The sequence below is a fragment of the Cetorhinus maximus genome, chromosome 11 (genome assembly GCF_964194155.1).
Source record: "Cetorhinus maximus chromosome 11, sCetMax3.hap1.1, whole genome shotgun sequence".
Classification (NCBI taxonomy): domain Eukaryota; kingdom Metazoa; phylum Chordata; class Chondrichthyes; order Lamniformes; family Cetorhinidae; genus Cetorhinus; species Cetorhinus maximus.
The window spans coordinates 34,942,391-34,969,707 of record NC_135889.1 but is presented as its reverse complement, the minus strand read 5'-3'; the positions used below and the strand labels follow the sequence as shown (position 1 = coordinate 34,969,707).

General features: G+C 42.5%; 1 protein-coding gene across 1 annotated transcript in view; it reads left to right on the top strand.

Annotated features, from left to right (window-relative positions):
- Positions 1-27,317, top strand: part of LOC144686980 (voltage-gated delayed rectifier potassium channel KCNH8-like) — an 801,058-nt gene that overhangs the window by 556,239 nt on the left and 217,502 nt on the right. Inside the window, exon 8 of the mRNA XM_078552818.1 lies at positions 3,652-3,859. Coding sequence (XP_078408944.1) covers positions 3,652-3,859 — 208 coding nt within the window. The remainder of the gene's footprint in view (positions 1-3,651; positions 3,860-27,317) is intronic.

The following is a 27,317-nucleotide window of genomic DNA, read 5'->3' as shown; positions in this document are numbered from 1 at the left end:
AGCTAAGACCGTACAAGGGGGACAGGAGGGACAGTCAAACATAAAGACAGAACATAACACATTTTTTAAAATTTAAAATGTAAATAATAGTAAAATGCATCTTCATACCTTTAGAGTCTAGTGTTTAAATATATTTTATTTTCAATTAAGAGGCAGCCTAGCTTGGTCTCATCTCTCTCTTGGCATTCTTAGGTGACAAATGTGATATGTCATCCTGGAAAATTTGCCATGGAACAGAATTAGGCTACAATTGCAGCTGCAGTCTGCTCATCCTCCCCTTTTCTTATTGTCTCGGGGTGTGAGGTGTTGGTGGGGGCAGTGGGAAATTAAGTTGAATATTCAACAAGATGAAGGAATTTGGAATTCAACCATCTAACCCAGGCCTGAGTTATCTATTGTTGCTTCACTTTCTTTCTGTTTTATGTTAAAATCAGCAGTCACTGCAGGTCATGTGTCCTGATTTGTCTGTCTCAGTAGCATACCATTTAGTGTATCTTCCACTCAGCCATTAGGGAGCTTGTGATAACTTTATATTATGATGGATCCTAGTGAGGAGAAACTAAGAAGAAGTTTCATTCTCAGGAGTTTTTTTTTTTGTAATCTAGCATCAGACTAGTTACCAATTAATAGATGAACAAGGATTCTTGGAGATTCGAATTGACATTAGCAATACCTCAGCTTCTTGATTAAATCTACTCTCAAGTTAGGCTTCACAAACTTGGATTTCATAGAATCACAGAATGGTTACAGCACAGAAGGAAACCATTTGGCCCATTGTGTTTGTGCTGGCTTTCTGCAAACGCAACTCCCCTAGTGCCACTCCCCCACCTTTTTTCCTGTAGCCCTGCAAATTTTTCCTTTTCAGATAATGGTCCAACTCCCTTTTTGAATTTGATTCTGCCTCCACCACACTCTCAGGCAGTGCACTCCAGATCCTGACCACTTACTCCATAAAAAAATGATAATCCTCATGTCACCATTGGCTCTGTTGCTAATTACCTTAAATCTGTGCCCTCAATTCTCTCAATGGGAACATTGTCGACTGTGTCCAGTTCCCTCATGATTTTGAATGTCTCTATCAGAATTGGATGAATCAATATATTCATGCTACAAAAAATGCCTGAATATCTGGATGAATCTGGGCCATTGTTTTATTACTGTAAGTGTGGTGTTTAATAGTTTTTAAAATAATCTGCTCTGACACTATCTTCAAATCACAAGTGTGGAGTCACACCTTGCAACTCCTGTTGATCCTTTCAAACTTCTTCTCAAGACGTTGCAGATTATTCTTCATTACAAATTAATTTTGTAGTTGCAAGAATTTGTTTTAGTAGCACGCTGTCGGAAAGCTTCTTGCTCTGACTCATGTTTTGGAACCCATCCCTATCACCCACACCTATCCTTTATACACGCAACTTTAATAAACACAATTTATTAATATTTGAATGTATATATGCTTAAATAAAGTCTCCTCATTAAATACATGCCAACTAGGTCCAGTTTAATGTTCCTTTTCAATACCAAAAATTTGTGACGCTACTTCATAGACTTATAAGAACCCGCTAATTTTTCTTGAAAATACAGTATGCTACTGAAACTGTACGTATTTGCAAAACGACTCCACAACTGAGTGAGGCTGCTGGTGCCTTCAATTCAGCTGTTCATCAGGTGGATTTCAAACCACTGAAGCAACTCCATATGCGAGGTGGGAAGAAGTCACCTCTATGATGGGTCTTCTGTTGTCGCAGGCATTAGCAGCATCTCACTGAAATTACAATAGTGTTCCCAGAAAAGAAATTATAATAATGCTCCCAAAACAGAAATTGCCTTTGTCTGTGCTGCAGTAACATAATTCTGCTGTTTACAAAATCAACTTCCCTTGTCATTAAATCGACTTTAGATCAGGCTAATTTTCAAATTTAATTAATTATATCATTTGTGCAAGAGGATGAATCCAGCTCCAGCTCTTTTACTGAACTGCTCAAATATGTACAGATTTAATGTTGCAGACCAATCAAAGGGATGACAACAAATTTCATCACTTTGGTTCACAGGACATGATTTTACCGGTCCCAGGGAAAGGTGGGACCTGTAAAGTTGCAGGGAGCCAGGTTAGGAGAGCTCCTGATGCAGTCCTGCTGTCGAGGCAAGTTTCCCGGCAGCGGGACTGGACGCAGATGAACTGTGTGTGGAAACCAGGCAGGAGACCAGTTTAAATAATTGAAGTCCCGAGTAGGAACAATTTTCCCGAACGGCCAACTGCTTGGGGAGGCCTTTAGCGTCCGTGCCGCAGCCTGGAGGCTCCAGGAAAAGCCACCTGTGGCTCCATTGTGGGCTTGCTTGCCTGGTACCTCTGGATTTTACTTTAAAACGTACCTTTTTTGAGGGCGGCTCCATGTTGAGGTGCCCTCTCGGTCTCTGATCTGCCTCAGCAGTACCTACCTTTCAGAGAGCTGCTAGCCCTCTAATGAGGCCGACGGTATCACTGCCCTTAATTGGACAGTGATCCCGGAGGCAAATGCAGGCTCGGCTTCCCGCCCCCAAAACATTGGAGTCCTGAAGTCTACGGTAGAATTCTGCCCACATATTGCTGTACCATAAAATGAAGTTTTAGACTGAAATAAATAGTTCAAAGTCATAAAGATCAAGTGACAAGATTATGGCACTACTTACTAAAGACAATGAGATGAAAAGAAGATAAGTTCAAAAGAAATAGTTAAATGGGTACTTTTTAATTCTTTTCGTGGGCTGTGAGTACTGCTAACAAAGCCAGCATTTGCTGCTTATCCCTCATTGCTCTTGATGATTATTTTTTTAAAGCAAAGTTTTACAAAGTCACAGCAGATTATTGGCAAATAATGGAACAGCATATTTTCAGTGCTTCTTACAATAAAAACATTTTACTTCGGAATTCTCTTGTTGTTGTTTGAATAGTTGCATGAGTTTTGAACAGGCAGTTAGGGAGGGTCTGACTTTAATGCCTGATTTCTAAATTGCACTTCCACAGTACAGCACCCGGTCAGTGCTGCACTGAAGCATGAGCCCAGATTTGTGCTCAAATGCAGTTCTTAAACAATGCTGCCCCATTTTTCTCTTTTCTACAACAATAAGGCTTTAATTAGTATAAATCCTTCCATAAAAATTTGGCTGATAAATTGAGCAAATTTCTATTATTTATAGGTGATGGTTTTCTGTAATATCCTACAGCAGCTTTAGATCATTGGTTTTCAAACTGGGATATCTGGACCTTGAGTCCACAAGGGATCCCAGAGGCCCTGTGAGGGATTCTTATCTCTGACAATCTGTATTGGTTGATTTTCTGTGATACTTTCTTTTGTTGTTGGGCTACTTAAATAGAAATGAAAGCCTAATTTTCTTTGGACAGCTGACAGTGTCTTCAGGATAGGGACCCATGAGGATGTGCGAGGATTTTCTCACAGAACAGTTGAAATCCACTGCTGTGATCTGCCTCGGATTCAATGACATTGGGGTATAATTGCTTGCAATCCTATGACTATAGATTTATTGGTGGCTAGTCTATGATTGATGGTCAGCAATTAACTGGAACTAGCCTTTCACTCTCAGCAGAAAAATAAACTTTCTCTAAGGCAAAATGACATTTTTGTGAATCTAATTGTTTAATTTCCGCAGTATTTTGGTGTTCATCTGCTGAAAACCGTGCGCTTACTGCGCCTACTACGGCTGCTTCAGAAACTGGACCGTTACTCTCAGTACAGTGCTGTGGTCCTTACATTGCTCATGTCCATGTTTGCCCTGATAGCACACTGGATGGCCTGTATTTGGTACTTCATTGGACAGAAGGAAATTGAAGCCAATGACCTTTCTACCTGGGAAATCGGTAAGTGATGCCACTTATACTGGTCAGCTCAGATTGCATCTGGCCAGTGACTTATCAAAGTGCAGTAAGTTGTCTGGATATACAGTAAAGAAAGGGTTGGTTTTTCATCTATAAAATATCCTCTGGCAGGTGGTGGGTGCAGGGATTGTGTTGATTTCCTCTTGTTCATTTGATTTGTATTTTATATTTGCTTATCCAGGGATTGGTTTATTCAAGAAAAGTGAAAGAGAGCACTTAATTTCCACTCCATAAAAATTGTGCAATAATCCATCGACACACCATATGGCATTGTACTGCACATTTATTGGTATTACAAACATTTACAATATTCCTTCTTTAATGTCACTTGGCAGTACACACAAGAAGCAATAAATTCATGGGCTCTGAATTTAATTGACATAAAGACATTTGCTTGATGAAAATTCTGTAAAGACTCTGGTAGATGGGAAGGACAGCAATGATCCAGAAACTCCCGAGATGTTGCTGTTGTTCTAGATTTTTAAGAACCCCTTAGATGTAAATTGTTCTGTAATAAAAACCTTGAAATAATTTTCCTCTAAATTAATGTCTGTTCTGTGAGTAACTAGCAGTATTTTTTCTCAGTTTTGCATCAAATTTGAAAGTTACAGAATCCTTTTTTTTATTTCTGTGCTTGCTTGGGAATGCCACATGTCACCACAATAACATGAACCATCTTTAAACTTGTATTTCCTCTCAACTGTGATCATGAGTTTTAAGCACTAATGTCATTGGATTCTGTGTTCAATACACTTTGTGTTCACAATTTAACATTGGACAGCTAAAAAGAAAAATAACATGCATTTATATTATGCCTTTCATAGCCTCGGGACACCCAAGGGGCTTGAATGGTTTAAAGTTTTAAAGCTTTTATAGTGTTGGATAAACAGCAAGGTGTCTCAAACAGCAATGTTATGGTGATCAGATTTTTTTTAATGATGGTGGTTGAGAGATAAATGTTGGCCAGGACACTGGTGATAACTCTCCTGCTCTTCTTTGGTACAATGCCATGGGATCTTTTACTTCCTTTCAAGAGGGAGGACATTTTAATGTCTGTTTAACATCTCAATCAAAAGATGGCACCCAACAGTGCAGCTCTCCCTTCGTACTACACTGGGAGTGCCAGTCTAGATTTTTGTGCTCAAGTCTCCAGAATGGCAAAGCCTGAACACTCAGCTTCTGAATCAGGCAAGAATGCTACCAACTGAGCCATGGCTTTAACCTAGTCAATGCCAACTAGTCTCATGGTTTCAGGAAAACTTGGCAATGTTTAATGACCTCTAAATGTTGAAAAACTATTTGGCAAAGCTTTCAGTTTGGGAAGGGGAAGGAGAAAGTCAGCAGGGTATCTTTTTCAACATAATGACATCACAGCATAGCAGTGCCATATTTCTTTTTTATTTATTTGTAAACAAATAAAACAGCTTTAAAACATTTTGATAAGAAACAAGAGTTGTATTGGAGTGATTCTGGGTGAAGGTAATAATTTATTTGAAGTGACAAGGGTTTGTACATGTTGCAATGTTGCTGTAAAATGGGTGCAATTATTAATATGGGTGCAAAATTAGATGCAAAATGGCAGAAGGAAGAACAACTGTGTCATAGCTAGAAAAGTCCAACCAGTTTCATAGACCAGCCTAGAAGGAATACAAGCAACATCTCCCTGCTGCTGTGATGTCAGAGGACATAGGAAAGTGCACGTGTAGTCTCACATATCAGCTGGCACAGAAACAGTGGACCAAGTAATCTCTTTCTGTGCTGTAAACTTTCTATGATTCTATCACAAATGAGCAAGAGCAAGTGGTGGAGATGGGTACAGTAGTGGAAATCCTTGTCAGAGGGCATAGGATGCTGAGCCTTGCAGGCTGTTGACAAAGAGGATAATCCTGAAGTTGTAGCAGAAAATGTGTGAGGTTCTGGCAGTCTTTCTATCTGCACTGTGCACTGTTGAGAGTTTGGAGGAGTCCGTCTCTAACATGAGTGCCTTCTGATGATGTCTACATCCATTTAAAAGTGACCACCCACATAGAGCATAAGATGCTGAAGAATACAAATAAATGCTGGTACTTGGAATGCCACATTATACAGTACTGATGAAAACTTTGCCTTGGTACATCAGCACCACACTGAAATGCAGAAAAGTTCTCTCCAGCTCATTACAGCTAGGAAATACCAATGGGCCATGAGGGGGAAGATGAAGAAAGGAGACATGGAAGTGGATACCCTGTTCAAGGTGCTTCCACTTCTCACCTGTTGCTTCCCCTAACTCAGTGGCCTCCATCCCCTTCGATTGATGAGGATTCCAGCATGGTTTGGGGGCCCTGATTGCCACAAGTATGCAGTCGATGATTCCCTGGACATGTGGGAAGCCAGCCAGAGCCACAGAATTAAAAGACTTCTTATTCTGAGTATCGCCATCAGTTGCAAAGTGCAGATAATTCCTACCCTGGCCAACATGGTATCAGTCATGTGTGTAATACGTTTGTGGACAGCAGATTGCAAGATTCTAGAAAGACCTCCTCTAGATCCCTGGAGGAAGCCAGAGGCAAAAAAATTAGACTTTGACAGCCACTGACAATATGTGCCCACTTGATCCACAAGGCAGGAAGTCTTCTCCAGAAGACTGCAGACGTCAGCCACCACTTGGCGAGATACTCTGAGCCTCCTGAGACACTGTTCTTGGTCATATCCAGGAAGCTTATCCTGAAACCCTATGTTGACCCATAGGGCGGAATCATCAGGTCCTGTTGACAGTGGGCATCATGGCGGCCGGGGGATGGGGGGCGGGGTGGGGGTGCATTTTGGCATGAGGGGCAGAAACCGGTTTCACGCAGGTGTGAAATCACAGCGGGGTCATCCGATCGCATCCGCTGGAGGCCTGCAATTTGCATCCCAGCTGGCCCAGAACACGCCTGGACAAGTGTGAAGTCGGGACTTAGCGTTAGGGCCTTGCTCAGATCAGGGACATCTGAGGAGATGATGATGCTGGAGCCCTACAGCTAGCAGACCCTGGAGGAAGGAATGTGTGGCGCATGCTGGGTGGAAGCTCATGCAATTGCTTCACTGCAAAGCAGCTCTCAAAAGGTGGAAGGTCTCCGTCGATGCTTCAGGACTGATTCGGAACATCACGATCTTGGCCATGGGCTGCTACGGATGATCGGCGAAGTGGGGGGAGAGGAAGGCCTTGATGTGAATGGGAGATGAAGGTGTATCAGGAGGTGAGGCTGGGGAGTGGGGGGAGGTGAGGAGGAGGGCGGGAAACGAAGGTGTCGGAGGTGAGGATTTGGGGGGGGGAACAAAGGTGCTGGGAGGGTGAAGGTGTCAGGGGAGGGGAAGGTTGGAAGGAGGATGCCCGGGGGTAAGAGGGAGTATGGGGAGGGGAGGCTGCAATGGAGGAGAATGCTGTCAGGGTGGAGGTAGGTGTAAAGGAGGGAGTTCGGAGAGGGGAAGGCCTCCTGGGGGAGTTCAAAAAGGGTAAGGTGTCCAGGGGGAGGTGGGAGTTCGGAGAGGGGAAGGTGTCCGGAGGAGGGAGGGGACAGGGGTGGAGGTCGGAGCAAAGTTGGGAGGGGTAATGATGTCCAGTTGTACGTTCAAGGGAGGGGTCTATGGTGTCTCTGATGGCCTCTTGGGGAGCGAACTGAGGCTGGGCGAGTTAGGAGGGAATGGTGAGTGTGAGAGGGGGCAGAGGGAGCTGGTAGGGTGGGGGTGCGTCAGTAACGGTAGAAAGGCGAGGATGGTTGGTGGAGGCTTGGAGGCAGACACGAACTCTGGGGCTGGGAGGGAGGAAGTCAGGGTGGTCAGTGTAGATGTGGGTCGGATTTTCAGGAAGGTAGAGAACATGCATGTTCACCTGGACAACCTGGAATGACAAGGGTTCAGGTTGGTAGGTGACAGGGTGGTGGAAGGTGATGCCAGGGTGGTCCGCAGTGATGGGGGAAAGGACATGGGTGACTGGGCGGGGTAAAGGATGGGGGAGCTAACGATAAACTTGACAACTACCATTTTGCAGGAATTGAAAGCGAGTGAAGCCTCATGTTGGACAGGCACAGGTGCTGATGGGAGTGTGGTCAGTGGGTGGGCGGAGATGCAGGTCAGCTCAGATGGACAACTGAGAAAGAACGCCAGCAGGCAGCATTGACAATGGTCGGTACTGTAAGATGAGTTTGATGGGTGAAGGGTCCATGTGCATGGGAAAGTGCTTGCACGAGGCTCCAAAAGGCCCTGTCACATACACACTTCTCCCTCCAGAATCACTCATGGTCCAGTTGCTTGCAGCTGAACTACTAGTGATGGGGGGGAATGCATTTTTGAAGCCTGTCAATGAAGGCGCAAGGCAACATTACACATTATTCAGTGAAAGTGAATATATTTTAAAGTGACAAAATATGTTCACCTGTGCAACCACTTGTTATCAGAATTTGTCAAATGAGCTTCTCTCCAACTTCCCTATGGTCCAAATATGGTCATGGTTAATGTATTCCAGTTACCTTAATTAGATCATGGCTGGGAATTGCTCTCTCAGCATCGGTCTCATTGTCCAAGTGATTATGTGTAAGGCTTTGTCTCCACCCAGTTAAGTACCAAGGTGATTTTCTGGACGATCTGCTAATGTGATAGGAGATGGCCCCCATACATCACCTTTTAAGGCCATTGCTCCTGGTGCAGCTTTGCAGACAAGTTGTCTCTATTTCAATAATTTTGGAGTGCGTAAGGCACAGTAAAAATATGCAGCCATCTTTGACCGGTCTCAAGTCACTGGAATGTGGTTCTAGTCTATTTTTTTTAATTAAAAAATCAATTAGGGGTTTCCAACCAATAAATTCAAACATCATTTTGATACAAAGCATGGTTTCACAACAACACTTTTGTGCCTGTGCTACCCAAGGGCAAGTAGGTCAGTGCTTTTGCAATGATGGGAAAAAGCCAATCAAATGTGAGGATACACTGAAATAATGTCAGCTGGGGAATCCTCTGCTGTGCACCTGCTCCCAGCATTTTGCATCGCATTCTCCCCTATGAAAAAAAAATTAAAATGATTAACTCTGATGGTTTACACTCATAAACTATGATAAATTGGTTTAAATCCCAATAATACACAAATGGCGGTGTAATTACTCAAACCTACAATTTGAATATTATTGAGATTTAAATCAACGTATTACAGTTTGTGTATTATTGAGCATTATCTTTGTACTAATCTAGGCCACAAATAAACAGGATTGAAAACTGCTTTATATTTATGATCCTTCTAATTATAAATATCATCTGTGTTTTGAGGTTGTTTTTAATTTTCTTTGCCATTAATAAACATTAACTTATAAAATATGGGCAATACAAATTGTGGAACTTGAGCAAGAATTACATTATGTGTGAAGGAGTAAAATAAGAGGAGTGGTGTAGGGATACTCTTAAGTTATTGTCTGTCCTCCATTTGTGTGACAGAAATGAGTACTGTAAGTGTATTACATACAGTTTCACTGGAGCCCAGAAGGTAATTCACCATGATTGAAGTGGATGATGAATTCTAGTTTGATAATTGGTTATTGAATTTACCAGTGTCGTCAGTTCAAAGCTCAATTGACACTGCTTAATCAGACTATTGGCATAGTCGTTCAGAGCAACAAGAGGCTATCAACAAAATGCCATGAAAAAGATTTTTGTCTTTCCAACCTGGGTGATAACATCACCTGGGCAGAGGGTAGAGACAAAATTCGGGGAAGGTCGGGGGATTACATGCTGGCGATAGAGTCTGGTTGGTGTCTTTCCACTGATGGAAGGGAAATAAGGCAACTGCTGTCACCTAGCTGCCTTTTACCCTGCCCCACTCAGGCAGTAAGATGGCAATCTACTATCATTTTGTTTTCTCATTAAATTCTTAACCTTATGCCAGAGTATGGTTTTCTGGTTTGCCAGATTTAGTCACTAGCCAGACCCATTTGTTTGGTAACTGATGCTTGGTAGAACTGGAACTTCAACAAAAAAGAAAATGTTGTCACTCATAGAGTATTCATTGTTAAAATATATTGCATTTGCCCAACATCCAGTGTTGGATGAGCTGAATTTTCCTCCAATTAAATATTAAATAAATCATTGCCTTTGATCCCCACCATTAACTCTATTGGCTGCATATTGTGACACCGCTATTTCTGGCCAGAATCAAGATGATTGGATATTTCCCACATTTATCACACCTGCAACCCACATTGCTGTAAAAGGGTGTGTTTTGCTTTATCCATGTATATTTTTATGTAAATATCCTCCACTTCATTTTTCTGTCACCTTGCTTTCATTGGGAGATATTACTGTAGTTTCGGTCATGAATTCTGTTTATTGTATTTCGTAAGTACCCTATTTAGATGGACTCTGTAGGCTGCTGGAGAGCATTGTTTATATAAGACTCCATTTGACAAGTAAGTAGACTTTGCTTGCTGTAAAATAGACTTTTTCCTGTTAGTCTCCATTTCCCTGCCATCGACTCCATCGCTATCCCTGGCCACTGTTTGAGGCTGAACCAGACCATTCACAACCTTGGTGTCATATTTAAACTGAACTTCTGTCCCTAGACCCTCTTGATTACTATGACCACCTACATGCACCTCTGTAGCATCACCCGGCTCCACCCCTGCCTCAACTCGCATGCTGATGAAACCCTCATTCATTGTTACTTCTAGACTCAAATATTCCAATGTTCTCAAGGCCAGCCCCCAACCTTGCTCCCTCTGTAAACTTGAGGTCATCCAAAACGTTGCTGCCCATATCCTAACTTAGCCCCGTTCATCCATCACTCCTGTGCTTGATGACCTACATTGGCTCCCAAGCCAGCAACGCCTTGATTTAAAACTCTTCATCTTTGCTTTGAAATCTCTCCATGACTTTGCTTTCCATATTTCTAACATTCTCCAGCATAACAACCCCAAGACCTCTTGTGTTCCTCCGATTCGGGCCCCTTGTGAATCCCCAATTTTAATCACTGCACCATTGGTGGCCATGCCTTTGTTTTGGCTCTCAGCACTGGAATTCCCTCCTTGAACCTCTTATCTCTCTACTTCTCTCTCCTCCTTTAAGACGCTTCTTAAAACCAACCTCTTGGACCAAGATTTTGGTTATCTGTTCTATTATCTCCAATAAGGCTTTGTGTCAAATTGTGTTTGATACTACTTCTTGTGATATGTCTTGGGATGTTTTACTATGTTAATGGTGCTGGTGATGCCTTTTTTCAATGAAAACAAGCTTTATAAATACAGAGCAGATTTTCCTCGTTAGAGGACATAAAACAACCCCTGGATGTAGTAGAGAGAACAATCAAGCATCTGATTTCCATGTACAGGCAATATTATGAAATTTTACAATACCTTTGACATTCCCTTGGAGGTTCAATTTTTAGCACGGTCATACGAACCTGCTTTGAGAACTTGAGCGTTTTTGCTGAATTGGCTACTTGGATATTGCAGCAAGTGCAATATCTGTCCCAGAGTGAAATTTCAGAATGCAGTTCAAGGCAGTCATCCTAATTTTGTTTTGTTCTTTCAAGAGTTACTTTTTCCTTGTGGTGTGATTCCACAGGTGCTAGCCAGTCTCTTGAACATCTGTTATGTACGTGGCCATTCTTAAAATGTGACCCTTGAGAAGGCACGTCAACAGGCTATCCAACTGTGATTGTGTCGCAAAATAAGTCCAGTCCATCCCTCACTCAATAACTACAAATGTAGAATATCATGAGGCATGGTCGGGGTACTGTGATTTTGTTTCTAGCTTAGTCATTTTCAATTGTAGTGCCCCAACAGCCACCCCAGCTAAGATTAGATGGCCCAAAGATTGAACCTGGGACCTTTGATGCTCTGCATTGCTCAGTGAAGCATCACTCATCCATAAAACCATCCCTCACTTGGTTTAATTAGATAATTTAGACTCTTTACTTTAAAAGCATTATTTCAATTTTATAGACACCATTGTAAAACTAGAAATTATAAGAGATGAAACATTATTATTTGCATTTCCTTTTAAACAAGTGAAAAGGATAAAGGGAAAGAGAGCATGAATTTCCAACACACTCTTGTAATTAATTTTCTCAATTGAATGTCAGTGAAAAGGTTAAACTTGTTGAATTATTTGATGATATTGCTATTTTTAATTTGGAAGGAGGCCTGATTGATGCTTTAATATCTGTGGGTTTACTGTTGCTGTTTTACTTTTAAATTCGCTTGACTAAGTATTTACGCCCACAAGGCATTAGAATGATCAATGAAACCTCAAAGCATGTGTACTGTATTAGCTTCTTAGCTGATGTAACTTGGTTCATCACAAAGAGCAAGAATTTCTCTGGTTACTATGTGCAGTAATATCATAAATATATTTGTGAAGATTTCAGGGTAAGATTGGATCTAGGCCAGATCAAAGTGCGGGCTAACTTTGAGCCTTATCGGCAGACTGAGGATGAGCTGCTGCTACTGGCCACATCTCCACAGACCATCCGCCCAATAGGTTAAGCCAATTTAGGGCTGGGCTGCCTGCCTCACCAGCAGCGGCCCTCAGGTAAGTTCCAGGTTGGCAAAAGTGGCACCTGTGGAAATGTAGATTAGACTTTAGTGAGACGAGGCCAGATACAAATTGTTTTATTTTACAGACACCAAGTGAATATGCAGGATAGTGATTATAATCAAATCTCACCTTCTTCCAATGACTTCTAATCACTCCTTATGAATGAGAAAAATAATAAAAATATATCACAGTGGTCTTTACAGCACATTAAAGAAAACTCAGTTTTGCAGGACAGCCTTTTTTTCTGGCACCTGGCTAGCCATTCACCAAAGCAGCTTTCTTCTTAAAGAATAACCGTTTATACCTTACTGGCCTCCTTCCCAACAAAACTCACCAACAGCTGTTGGGTCCTTTTTCTCTTGGTTTTTAACCCAGATGAAGGTAGGGCTAGGTTCCTGATCCCCTCCCTCTATCTGGGGTTAGCCAGTGAAGTGGTCAGTCAAACCTTCTACCATCCCCTCTCCCAACTGTGGGTCCCTACAAATGATGCCCTATTCTTAAAATGAATGGAATACCTTGGAAAATTAATCTAGGATGAGTCCATTTTCCCAGTTCAAAGTTGTACACCAGTCGCGGCATTGCACAAGCAAGTCTGCCTAGCTTTAATATGCATAACCCCATCGATCCCCTTGCTGTGACAATTTTAATCGTTTGAGAATTTAGAAGTAATATTTTTAACATTTACCATGTAAAGATTTTTTCTTTAAAAAAAAGATCAAAATCTTTTAAGTAATGACAGACTTAACAGTTTGAACTAAAGACAAAATATGCTTATGAAGAAACACAATATATGGAAACAAGATGTAGCGGGGAAATTGTGTTGGGCTCCAGCTCCCGCCGTCCGACTTCAGTGGCCTTTGGTGGGGCACCCTTTGCGGGGCATTCCCTGTGGCTACTGGGAAATTCTGTCAGCTGGGCCTCTACCAGCAGGTGGTGATGGTGTGGAGAGTGGCAGGCAGGGGAATTGGTTGGTCTCTGTGGGCTCCTCTCTTGCAGAGAGTGGTGTCTGTGGCAGGCTGGGTGGGGGTGTTGGTGCAGAGCCAGGGGCCATGAGGAACAGGCTAATGGCAGAGCTGGAGCAGGAGCCAGAGAAATCAACCTGAGGCCTGTTTGGGGCCTGGAGACCAGGTGAGGAGAACTGGAGTGGGCATTGAGCTGATAGGGATCCAGGAGGATAGCAAGGAGTCCCCCTGAGTCCAAGGAGTCCCGAAAAGCTGAAGATATCATTTGTGGCCTGGTTGGTAAGCTAATGTGGCTCACATGGTTGAGGGGAACTCGTGAAAGGATGGCTACGAATGCACTGGCTCTCAACTTTGTTTCTCTGCTGTGCTCCAAGCCTAGTTTGCGAAGATTGGGGATAAGGAATAACAGAAAAAGCTTCGGGACCACAACCCGGAATTCCTGCTGAACTCAAGGCACATTGGTTCCTGTTGTTTGACAGGCAAGTCTGCAACACTGCTGATTTGAGACAAGAATTGAGCTCCCACTGATTTTTTTGTGTTTTGTAATGTCGAGCAACGGTTATCCATTATTTAAAAAAAAAAGCTCATTTCTTTATGATAAGCTTTTACACAAATAGGTTTGATGCCAGTGGAACATAAGATCACTGTGCTGGAACTTTCATACATTCTGTGTGCTCAAATCTTGTGTTACATTTTGGCCTTGTTAGCAGAATTCCACAATGCAGGCATCAAACCCAAGAAATTTTCTTTGTGTGGCCGACAAGGGCTAGGGTTATGTCGGCATTGCTCAACCTCCTATGTAACACTCAGTGTTTTGAATCATGGCAGACGAGATGGAAAGGCACTTGGCAGAGATTGTGGAAGAGCTGATACTGGCTATGTCCATGAGGGAGGCCAAAGCAGTCTCATCAGGAGTCCCACAGGCATCGGAGGAGAATGTTGAGCATTTAAGCCAAGACCAGGAAGAGACTTCCAATGTGTCTTCCCTTAAACCAGCAGAGGAAGGAATGGGTATCTCTTCACGGATATTCAACTGCTCAATGGAAGGAAACTGGATAGATTTGGAGGGAGACTGAAAACTTCAAACCACACTTCTGCCGAAGACTGGATCAAGGACACGCAGATGGTCTTGGCATCCAGGGGCCTCAATGAGATGAAGCAGGCAGTGTTCTTAATGGAGTATCTGTTCGGAAAAGCCCACAGGGAAATACTGGGGTGAGGTGGTGATGTTGAAAGGAGCCGACAACTAAACTTTGAAGTCCTGATGGGGGCGTTTCGGGAGAGCAATAGTCTGCCGCAGCTGCAGCAGAAGTTCTAAAGGTATAAACAGTCCAAAGGTGAGAATATAGTCTGTGTCCCTTGAGTTGGTGGACTTGTTCAGTTGAATCATCCTCCTGGATCCCTCCTTCATACCAGCAAGGGACATGCAGTTCAAAAATCACCTAGCTGAAGCAGTGAGAGAAGAAAACATCCAGATAGAGTTGAAGAGACTTAACGGTGACAAGCCCCAACTGTCCTCCTTTGATAGGCGTGATCACATCATCAGGATCATGGGGAAAGACAGAACTACGACAACCGGAGGGAGGCCACCAACAGGGAGGTGATTGTCGGTACTGAGGGGAATGCAAGCACCATGCTGAAGAGGTAACCAAGCAGAGCAGATCACTACGCAGCAAGCACAGATCTAGTCTTTGCTGTCCTGCCTGTGAAGAAAACTGATTATGTCCAAGGGATACTTCCAAGAGGTGCTGGAATTGCCACGGTGTTGGACACTTTAAGCAAGATTACCCCCAGCAATCACAGATCCTACAACCAGCAGGAATGAGACCTGATCTAGCAGAGCTGCATTCCCCCTCCCACACTTAGACAACTAAACTAGGCAAGCCCACTACCGAGAGCCAGGCCAGGGGTGGAAGGCACAAGATCAGCCCTATGGAAAGCAATATCAACTTGTCCAACAGTTGATGTGAGATTTGGTGTGATCATGGCACGTTTCTAATTGACACAGGGGCAAAAGTGTTGACTATAACAAGCAATTCTTTAGAGAAACCTAGCTGGTCTGAGTGTGAGCTGGTAGATATCTCTTCATTTGTCCGAATCTCCACTCCACAAGGGTCAGACATCACATCACAGTTATGTCAAACTCTCCATATCTGTCCTCAGCCACACTTCCCAGAACCTTGGAATTCTGGTGCTTTGTGACCCAATAGATACTCCTGCAGAGGCGAGGCTGAATGTGCTAAGGGACATTCGGGCATCTCTGGAAAGCATGTATGCTGACAAATACATGCAGCAGGTTCGGAGCTTGGCTGGAGGAGGCCAAGCATTCTCAACCTCACTTCATGTACTCGATGTATCGGCAATATATGATCTGAGAACCGTCCGAGTAGCCAGGAATCGAGCTATTCCTTATCTGGCTGCACTATTACCAGCCCTAAAGGATCGTGTCAGATGTCGCCAACTGGGTAACATCATGCCCTGTTATAGCGTCACACTTTTCACCGGTGTAACTCTTGGAGCAGCTCAAGTCACCGTCACAGAGAATGGTAGAATACCCAGACAGAATGCCAATGTTAGTGATAAAGGTGGCCACATCCAACCAAAAACTCCCCCAGGTGTCCTTAAGCCTGCAACTGGGGTTGAGAATGAGCCTAACCAGGGCACACGGCTCCAACCTGATCATAAATGAGGATCTCAAGTAGCTTCCACTCATGGATGAATACATCAGTAGATTTCACTTCTACTGGGAGACTAAACATCTACTGACCTACTGCTACCTCATGAAAAACTCAAAATGGGCGCATAAACTGTTGAGGTGCTGGAAAAGGATCAGAGAAGAAGATAGTGTTTTCTTTCATCTTGTCCATGACAAGGGAGGGAGGTGAAGCACTCATCCTTCCCAGCCTTCTCAAGCTTCAAGTGTCGGAATCAGTTCATGATTAGGCAGAGCACCAAGCATCAGGAAAGACAACTGTGCTGACAACAGTGGTGTTACTGGCCAGGGATAGCTGCCAATATTGCCAACTACTGTCAGAATTAATAATCACTTGGAAACTACTGGTTAATTAAGGAAAGCCAGCATGGATTTGTTTAGGGAAAATTGTGTTTAACTAACTTGCTGGAGTTTTTTGATGAGGTAAGAGAGAGGGTTGATGACGGTAATACTGTTGATGATGTGTATATGGGCTTCCAAAAGGCCTTTGATACAGTGCCACACAACAGACTTGTGAGCAAAGTTATAGCTCATGGAATAAAAGGGACAGTAGCAACATGGATACAAAATGGGCTGAGTGATAGGAAACAGTTGTGGTTAATGAATGTTTTTTGAACAGGAGGAAAGCTTGTAGTGGAGTTCACCAGGGTCAGTGTTGGAACCCTGGCTCTTCCTGATATATATTAATGACCTAGACCTTGGTGTACAGGGCATAGTTTCAAAATTCATGGATGATATGAAACGTAGAATTTCAAAAGGACATAGAAAGTTTGGTGGAATGGGTGGACGAGTGGCTGAAGTTCAATGCCAAGAAATGTGAAATGATTAATTAGGTAGGATGAAGACAGAGAGATAAAATATAATAAAGGATACGACTCTAGTGGGGGTGCAGGAGCAGATGGACCTTAGGCTACATTTTGCGGCTCCCCCCGCCCCAGAAGGAAAGTTGGCCGGAAGCTGACTTGCTCCATGCAAGCCGGCCCCACGGGCATAATGCACTGCAGGCGGGCTTAACTGACTAACAGAAGGACTCCCACCTCTCAATCTGGTTGGCCAGCAGCTCCGGCAGTACTGGCAACACTAAGAGCTCAGTAGTGGGCACTGCTGGGACTGCAACCAATCCCAAGAAGAAGGTCCAATGGATCCCAGAGTGACTTCAGGGTATTGGGCAGGGCGGGTTTGGCCAGCTTAGGGAGTGGGGTGGGGTGGGTTTTGGGGAGCAGGTGGGTAGGAAGGAATGGAGGGGGGTTTACTATCTTTGGGGAGGTGACTCCAGCACACAAAGGGTAACCCCACTTCCTTGCTCTTTTAAAAAAGCTTTTTATAAAAATATGGCCTGCCCACTCCCACCCGCCTGCCCATGCCAACTGTACTTTAGCATGGGCCTCATATTATTGGAGTCAATTGGTTGGTTAACAAGCTCAATTGAACCTTTTTTAAACATGGCAGGCTGCTGATTTCGGTGTCTGCCCGCCTACCGTGTTATGGGGGTGAGCTCGGGGATAGGTGGGGAGGTGGTGGACTGGGCATCCGCGCTATTTTACGTGCCCTCCTGACGAAAACACGCTTGGAGGGGCATGTAAAATTCAACCCTTGTGTGTAGATGTGCAAGGGTCATTGAAAGTGACAGGACAGGTTGAAAGCGTGGTTAATAAAACATACATTAGCCCAGGCTTTATTAATAGGGGCATGGAATACAAGGACAAGGAGGCTATGTTAAACATATATAAGACACGGGTTTGGCCTCAGCTCCAGTATTGTGTCCAGTTCTGGGTGCTACACTTTTGGAAGGATGTGAAGGCAAGCGAGTGCAGAAAAGATTTATGAGAATGGTTCCTGGAATGAGGAACTTTAGTTTCAGAGATAAATTGGAGAAATTGTGGCTGCTGTCCTTGGAGAAAAGAAAGCTGAGAGGAGATTTGATAGAGGTATTTAAAATCATCAGGGGTCTGCAGGGTAGACAGGGAAAAGCTATTCCCACTTTTGAAAGGATCAAAAACAAGGTACTGGTTTAAGATAACTGGCAAAAGAAGCAAAGATGACACTGCTGATCTGAGACAAGAGCTGAGCTCTTAGTGGTTTTTCTGTGTTTTGTAGTGTCGAGCAACAATTGTCCGTTGTAAAAAAAAATAATTTCTTTAAGATAAGCTTTTGCGTGAATGTATTTATAGGTTTGATGTCGGTGAAATAAAATGTCACTGTACTGGAATTTTTATGCATTCCAAAGGACCATAGGAGCAGAAGTAGGCCATTCGGCCCATCGAGTTTGCTCTGCCATTCAATGAGATCATGGCTGATCTGATAATCCTCAACTCCACTTTCCTGCCTTTTACCCATAACCCTCAATTCCCTTACTGATTAAAAATCTATCTCAGCCTTGAATATATTTAACTCGGGGAGGCAGTGGCGTAGTGGTATTGTCAGTGGACTAGTGTTCCAGAGACCCAGAGTAATGCTATGGGGACCTGAGTTCAAATCCCACCACAACAGATGGTGGAATTTGAGTTCAATGAATATCTGGAATTAAAAGTCTAATGAATGACCATGATTGTTGTAAAAACCCATCTGGTTCATGGAAGGAAGGAAATTTGCCATCCTCACCTGGTCTGACCTACATGTGACTCCAGACCCACTGCAATTAGGGCTGGGCAATAAATGTTGGCCTAGCCAGCAACAGCTATATCCCATGAACGAATTAAAAAAAACCTCAGCCTCTACAGCCCTCTGCAGTAAAAAATTCCACAGATTCACTACCCTCTGAGAAAAGAAATTCCTCCTCATCTCTGTCTTAAATAGGCACCTAAGATTATGTCCTCTGGTCCTAGACTGTCCCACAACTTCTCAGTATCTGCCCTGTCAAGCCCCCTAAGAATGTTTCAATAAGATCACCTCTCATTCTTCTAAACTCCAATGAGTACAGGCCCAACCTACTCAACCTCTCCTCATGAGAAAATCCCTCCATATCCAGGATTAACCTAGTTAACTTTCTCTGGGCTATGTCCAATGCTGGTATATCTTTCCTTAGATAAGGGGGGCAAAACTGTTCACAGTATTCTAGGTATGGTCTAACTAGTGCCTTGTATAGTTTTAGCAAGACTTCCTTATTTTTGAAATAAAGAGATAGTGGATGCACTGGTAGTAATCTTCCAAGAATCCTTAGACTCTGGAAAAGTCCCAGAAGATTGGAAAACTACCAATGTAACTCCCTTATTCAAAAAGGGAGGGACAAAAAACAGCTAACAATAGGCCAGTCATTGGGAAAATGTTGGAGTCTATTATAAAGGATGTAATAGCCTTCTCTATTACCTACTAAACTTGTATGTTAGCTTTTTGTGATTCATGCACGAGGACCCCCAAATCCCTCTGTGCTGCAGCTTTCTGCAGTCTTTCTCCATTTAAATAATATTCGCCTCCTCTATTCTTCTTGCCAAACTGCATAACCTTTCCCACATTATATTCCATCTGCCAAGTTTTTGCCCACTCACTTAACTTGCCTATGTCCCTCTGCAGACTCTGTGTCATCCTCACCACTTGCCTTCCCACCTATTTTTTTGTCATCTGCAAGCTTGGCAATAGTACATTCACTTTCTTCATCTAAGTCATGAGTATATATTGTAAATAATTGTGGCCCCAGCACTGATCCCTGTGGCACTCTACTAGTTACAGGTTGCCATCCTGAAAATGCCCCCCTTATCTCAACTCTCTGTCTTCTATTAGTTATCCAATCCTCTGTCCATGCTAATATATTACCCCCAACACCAAGGGCTCTTATTAAATAGCCTTATGTGCAGTACCTAATCAAATGCCTTTTGGAAATCCAAATATATAATATCTACCGGTTTCCCTTTATCTATCCTCCTCAAAGAATTCTAATAATTTTTTCAGGCATGATTTCCCCTTCATGAAACCATACTGACTCTGCTTGATTATATTATGTATTTCTAAATGCTCTGCTATTACATCCTTTATAATAGACTCCAACATTTTCCCAATGACTGGCCTATTGTTAGCTGTTTTTTGTCCCTTCCTTTTTGAATAAGGGAGTTTCCAATCCTCTGGGACTTTTCCAGAGTCTAAGGATTCTTGGAAAATTACTACCAGTGCATCCACTATCTCTGTATCTACTTCCTTTAATATCCTAGGATGCAACCCATCAGGTCCAGGGGATTTATTGATCTATAGCCCCATTAGTTTCCCTAGTACTTTATCTTTAGCGATTCCATACGCTTGAATCCTGTGTTACAAAGAGCAAAAAAATAAGCTGAAAATAATAAAATAAGCAAACTAACTTACACCTCACTCTCAAGGTATTTTAGGTTCCTTGGTTTCCTGTTCAAAAATAGATGTTAAGCATAGGCATTGGATTCGATTGCCATTGGCTGAAATAGAAAATAGAGAATAGCGCATTCTTGATTGGTTGTAAAGTGATTTGGGATGTGCTGAGGTCATGAAAGGCGCTATAAAAATGCAAGTCTTTTTTTCCTTTGTTAACAAAATCTTGTTCAGATAAATTGCTTTACAGCCAATAAAGTATTTTTGAAGTGTCGTCATGGTTTTAATGGAAGCACAGCAAGCTCCCACAAACAGCAATATGGCAATGACCAGATAATCTTTCTCTCGTGATGTTGATTAAGGGATAAATATTGACCAGGATTCCTGTGATAACTCCTCTGACAGTGTAGCCCTTCCTCAGTATTATACTGGAGTGTCAACCTAAATATCTGTATTCAAGTGTCTGGTGTGGCACTTGAACCCACAACCTTCTGACTCAGTTTTTTTTATTCTTTCAAGGAATGTGAATGTTGCTGGCAAGGTCAGCATTTGTTGCCTATCCCTAATTGTCCTTGAGAAGGTGACGGTGAACCATCTTCTTGAATTGCTGCTGTTCATCTAGCGTATAGGTACACCCACAGTGCCTTTATGAAGGGAGTTCCAGGATTTTGATCCAGCAACAGTGAAGGAATGGCAATACAGTTCCAAGTCAGGATGGTGCGTGACTTGGAGAGGAACTACCAACTGAGCCAAGGCCAACCCATAGCATCTGCCTGAGTGCTTGTTGGCCTGTGTGCTGCAAAGGGTGTTAATTCAGCGGCACAATGTAGATTTATGGATCCATAAATTATGGGCTGATCTTTCTGATCTTTGACCCTGTTGCAGTTCTTCTACATCTTGACGAGCATAGAGCACTTGGATATGTTGCTGCTGTCTGTCACCAGGAGCAGAGGCAGAGAAATGGACCTCATTTATTCCTACATACTACCACATTGCATTGTATATCCCACATAATTAAAGGAGCTGCAAATTAAGCGTATCCAGTTAGCAAACAATAAAATAAACATTCTGCCTAAAGGTCTGTTCTGGGTCTTTTCCAAGCTAGGAACAGGATATAATATTATAATATTTGCATGATGTTCGTGGGAGAATATTCAAATTTCTTTTTGAAATAAATTTACCATCCCTCTATTGTCACAGTAATACCAATTATCTGCAAAGAAATCTTCTCCAGTGTGTGTAACACCTGTTACCAATAGCAATATACTACATACAAGCTAACGTAGAAATCATAAATACCCTGGAGGCAATGAATCCTCAATCACATGGGCTGGGCTCATTAGAAAAAGCGAGAATGCTGAAACTTTAATCAATAGGGTATTATTTTAATAATCAGGTAAAAATTGCTGAACTAAACATATATTTGTTCAATCGGATACCCTTTGAGCACAAAAAGCAGTTTCTTTTACCAATTAAATTCAACCTTTACAATTTGCTGCGGTTGTGTTCTGCAGAATGAACAGTGTTAAATCAATCCAGAATGTAGTGTTTCTTTAATTATGTTGTTTGCTGCAGGCACTTAGCAGATTTTGAGTCAAAGTAGAAAGCTCTAGCAGATGTAGCAATACCTATTTAGGTTTTTGACATCCTCTGGGTATCCTAATTACATGTTGTTTGCATGTAATACTCTGCTGGTCCATAATGTTTGGCAATATTCCTTTAATTTCCAGTAATGTCTTGTGTCATGCCCAGTGAAGTCATGCCCTATTCATAACTTTAAACATGGACTGCATTCTGGAACTGTCTCTTATTTAAAAATGGACATTAACAAGGCTGTTAAGGTGGCTCTCAAGGGTTAGGCGACTTCTGTAATTTCTACACAGACTAGTGCAAGTTTCCAGAAAGCTCCAACTTGAATGCCTATGGGTAGAGTGCTCCCCCTTGAATGGACATACCGAGACAAAAACTATCTGGAATTTACACTTGCTATTGTTTGTGGATTTAATGAAAACACAAGTCCAGACTTCATGCCTCAGAATTTGAACTTTAACAATAAGAGCTGGGCAGAAACCAATTCATCCTAAATAAGCATGTAGAACCCATCCATTACACCATTGTGTAGCCAAAGTTTCAGACTTCCAAATCATTCTAGATGGACAAAAGAAGTTCATCATGTGACTGAAACTAGCTTCTAATACCAATTCCTTTTATTGTTCTAAGAACAAGAGAGAAACTAGTCAGTCAGTCTACACAGCACCAACTGCAGGACATCAGCAGCAGAAATAGCAAGACCCATGCGTTTTAAACCTGGAGACTATGCATATAAAATGTTGCCCAGCCTGATTCCTATTCCAAACCCACCTGTAAAGAAACTTGATCTCCTGGTGAGAAGAAACTACAAGTGACTAACTTTGCAACCTGCAGAACATCGTCTCTATGAAGGAATCCTACAATATTCCCAGATATACGACTCCAGCTGTTGAACCCACTTAAACCACCCTTTTAGAGTGAAAATGCCACCTTTGGTGTGCTCGCAACGACTGTTTTTCCGACAATGAGCCAAACGTATGAACTATTGTAAAAGTGTACTATTCTCTCAAACGGTTTCGTTCCTGTGTGTGCATGAATGACAGCATTTAGACTTTGAGGATGAATGCATGAATAAATAATCATCTTTATTTAAACACACAGATACTTGCTGTTACTTAAATTGACCACATGGCAAGAAGTGCACACATCTTCCTCTCCAAAACCATACTGATTACGGACAGTAAGGTATAGGGTACAAGGGTTTCGGTTTTCTCCCAACTCTGCATCTGTAACTCTTGTTAAAAGTGATGGCACTGGCATTTTTCTGCTTACCCATCTGTCATACACTCTCTCAAATAACTCCAATTATATGCTTCAGTTATTTTCCTTCAAGTTCTGTGCAAGTTGTGATGCTGGAATTTGACATGAAATAAGAACAGAAAAAGCTGAAATTGTGCATCTGAAAAGACAAGTTTATAGCTGATCACTTCAAACCAGCAGCTGAATGGCCAGTGACTATCAGCTATATGTGAGTGACACTTTATGCAGATTTAAAAAGGCTTATTGCAATTTCAGCAATACCAATGGGGATATACTTTTATCACCACCACCTAGCTCCAATCTGGAAGAGTGGACTGTAAACAATGGAAGGAAAACCCCACTGGTCCTACAAAGTGGAAAAACTACTTGATGGTGGCATCAGACATGGACTTGCACAGTACAATTTCTGTTATTACAGCGGTATCAGCAGAGATACCAGATGCATGTACAATCAGATTTCAGCAAAGCAAGTTATATTTGTAAAGATTAAGAACCCACCCTGGTATCTTCCTGGTTTGTATGATTCATTGCAGGTAGACATAATTGAGAATGCCCGTGACACCTCTGCAGTCAAATATGCCACTAACATTCACCATTTCGGTTCACACAAGAAGTCCATCTTCACAAGGATCCTTGCTAGATTGGGAACTTAACTTGCCAGATGCAAAATAATCATCTGAGAATTGCGAGAGAAACTGATCCCTGTGTCCGAGCCTCTGATTCTTACTCCCACCAACCTCAGCTGTTTGGCAAGGCACAAGCAAGTTGTCAATGTGCATGGAAGTTTGCAGGAATGAGAGATCTGGGTAACAAAGGGGAAGAATTAAATAAGCTATTACTGCTAATGAATTGTTATTAATGGTGGTTTGGTAATTCCTCAGTGAAATGTTTGCCTAACATCTCTATAAATTAGTTAGGATTTACACAATGAGAGGAGAATTATGATGAGCACATTTGTACAACACCTTGTATTTTTATAACTCCTGAAATAAGAGAGAAATGTCAGTACAGATCTGTTATCTCCATGATACCTCTGACCTACTTTCCCAGGGCTTAGTTCTGGACAGTGTAAAACATCAAGTAAATTGATGTTTCTGGAGAATCATACTGGGCCAGCATGGATGGATCTATTCCTATTCCCTAAGTGCTTTATACAGATCTTTATGCAGACTTACTTACAAGAACTAGAAATTATGGAGTATTTTCCAGGTTTCCACAGGTACTTTGTCACAGTATCTTAGCAATACTTTCTGATGGACATTATTTTGTTTAAAAGTAAAAATAGAAAATGCTGGAACTGCTCAGCAGATCTGGCTGCATCTGTGGCGAGAGAAACAGAGTTAATATCCAGGTCAAAGATCACTTATTAGAACTACTTACTGTACTTATGGAGGCATATAGCATTAAGCCTGGATGTCAGGAAGCAGCAAGTAGTTTGAGGAACACTGAATATCATGGCGATGTCTGTGGTCATGGATGGATTTGAAATATGAATGGTGGGACTTAAGCTGGAACCCATGTCAGATCCAAAGACAGTTGTTGAGAAAAGGGATGCAGCTGGACATAATGGGTTTTAGCAAACGTGCTCAAAAATGAGAAGTTTAACAGATAGCAATGAAGATGAAGAAGATTGGTTTTGTAGGTCACATAGTTGTGGCATTCTTCATTGGAGACCGGTGTGATCTATACCTTGTTCATCTTTCAAGGATCCAGTCACTCGAGAAAATTGCACAGCCTTATTATCCTGCTGTCATTTGTCCAATGGGAAGGAGGTGAAATTATTTGCTTAAACAGAAACGGTATCCATCACTTTTATTATATAACATTATAAGTACAGGTTAACCAATAAGGGTGATGTTGTCAGGGATGATCCAAAGACATGGACAGCTAAGAGCTATTGTGGCTTTTACAGCCACTGGCAGTGCTGTTTCTCTGGATGAATTGGCTGCAGGTCACCTTGCAGCATGCGACACAACTCAGTCAGCCTCCAAAAGCCCATCCTGGTTAACTATTGCACCCCTGGAAGTTACAGGCCATTGCATCTCAATCTATAGTTGCGGATGCAAGGGTACAGGTGAGTGGGGCTAGAATGTTTAAGGTGCGGCTGGACCGGACTTGCACACCTCCCTTGGTCATGCTCTTCTGCATCCAAAGGCATGAAAACCAGAAGAAACAAAGCAAAAAGACAAACGTAAGTTCTGCTTGCAGTCTTCAGGCAATGACTTTATTTTTAAGAATTCCTGGCAAAACCTCAGGTCCTAGCAACTATGGACAAATATTTTATACAGGTGGGAAGATGAAACAGGAATATTCTGAGGACAAAGTTGAGAAATTGCATGAAGCAATGTCATTAGAGCTGCAGTAACATATAAGAACAATCAGAGTGATGGGTAACAATAGTAGCAGATAAACACACTGCTGGAAACTTACATGAGGTACTGAATTGGTTCTCCATCCTGATTTCCAGTTTATTCTTCCCAATTTTTTCCCCTTTGTTTGGCAAAACTTCTGAAAATCGAGGCTTAGGTGACAAAAATGGAAGAATTATGCCACTTGTGAGCAATGAGATTGTTCATTTCGATGACTGATAACTGTTTCCTCAGCCTTTCTTGCCCTTTCTATTCTTACAGTTATTTTCCTTTCTCTCTTTAACCCTTCCCCCTCACCATGCGAAACATCAGTCACCAGGCAGGTGACCTATTATTGGGCCAAACGCTGTAACTATCAGCCAAGAATCATGCGGCTTGCCAGTGATATTTTAGGCTGAATTTTCCAGGCATTCTCTGCCAATGGGGGACCTCACCCACCAGCTGTCCCCATGCTAAGAACTCAAGGGTATGCTGCCTACTTTTGCCAAACACATGGCTGGCAGGCAAGGCTGTCTGCCAGTTCCTGTGTGCTTGCAAAATTGACTCCTCTCTCTGGGTATGTACTTGCACACAATGCCTGTTCATGATGGCATGGCTTAGATCATGAGTTCATTGATAGTGATGAATCACAGGCTCAAACCCCAATTCAACACTAGGAAACCATTCTTGACTTATTATTCCACGATGTTGGTATGTTTAGATAGACTGATGTATGATTACAGTACCTTCCCACTGGGAATGTTTACAAGTAGCGTTCCCTCTAAGCTGTGTGGACGCACAGTCGTACAGCAATTGAAAATGTGCTGCTGCACAGGGAACAAACAGACCGCACATAAGCCAAAGTCCCTTTCAGAACATTGATTTTGTTTTATTCGTTCATGGGATATGTTTGTTGCTAGCTAGGCCAGTATTTATTGCCCACCCCTATTTACCCTTGAGAAAGTGGTGGTGTGCTGCCTTCTTGAACTGCTGCAGTCCATGTGTTGTAGGAACACCCACAAAGCTGAAGTTCCTTTCCACAACCCTCCATCTGCCCCTGCAATGCACTTGCTAAGCTGTGCTTGAATTTGATGAACTAGCCATACGTCCACCATAGGCCCTCTCTGTAGTACTTTGGCTCTATGAAAAAAGCGGCAAACCAACGTGAGCATTCTTGCCAGCCTCATGAATTTGTGGGAAACAGGATCTATAAGGTCAATAGGCACAATAATCGACCCAAAACATCAAAGCAAAATGGGTACCTATCTTTGGGCCTGACTTCAGGTTACTGCAAAGCCCCTTTATACCCTCCAATTTGAGCAGGACCTCTTTTCCCCACCACCTTTATGGGGCATCCCTGCGTCTGGTTGCTCCTGGGCCACACAAATATGAACTTAAGGCATCCCCCTCAATCCCTCCCTCGCCTTTATTGCGGCTGCAAATGTTTCCTGGGACAAAGGGCAAGAAAATGTTTATAAATCACTGGCTAGGCCTTAGCTGGAGAACTGTGTCCAATTTAGGACACCATACTTCAAATTGTATGTCAAGGCTTTGGAAAGGGTACGAGAAAGATTTCCAGAATTTGGTACCAGGGATGAGGGAATTCAGTTATGTGGAAAGATTGGAAAAGGTGGGATTGTTCGCCTTGGAGCAGAGAAAATAAAGGCATGATTTAATAGAGGTGATCAAATATTATAAAAGGTTTTACATAGAGAGAAAAGGGGAGAAACAGTTTCTGCTGGTAGAGGACGGCAGAT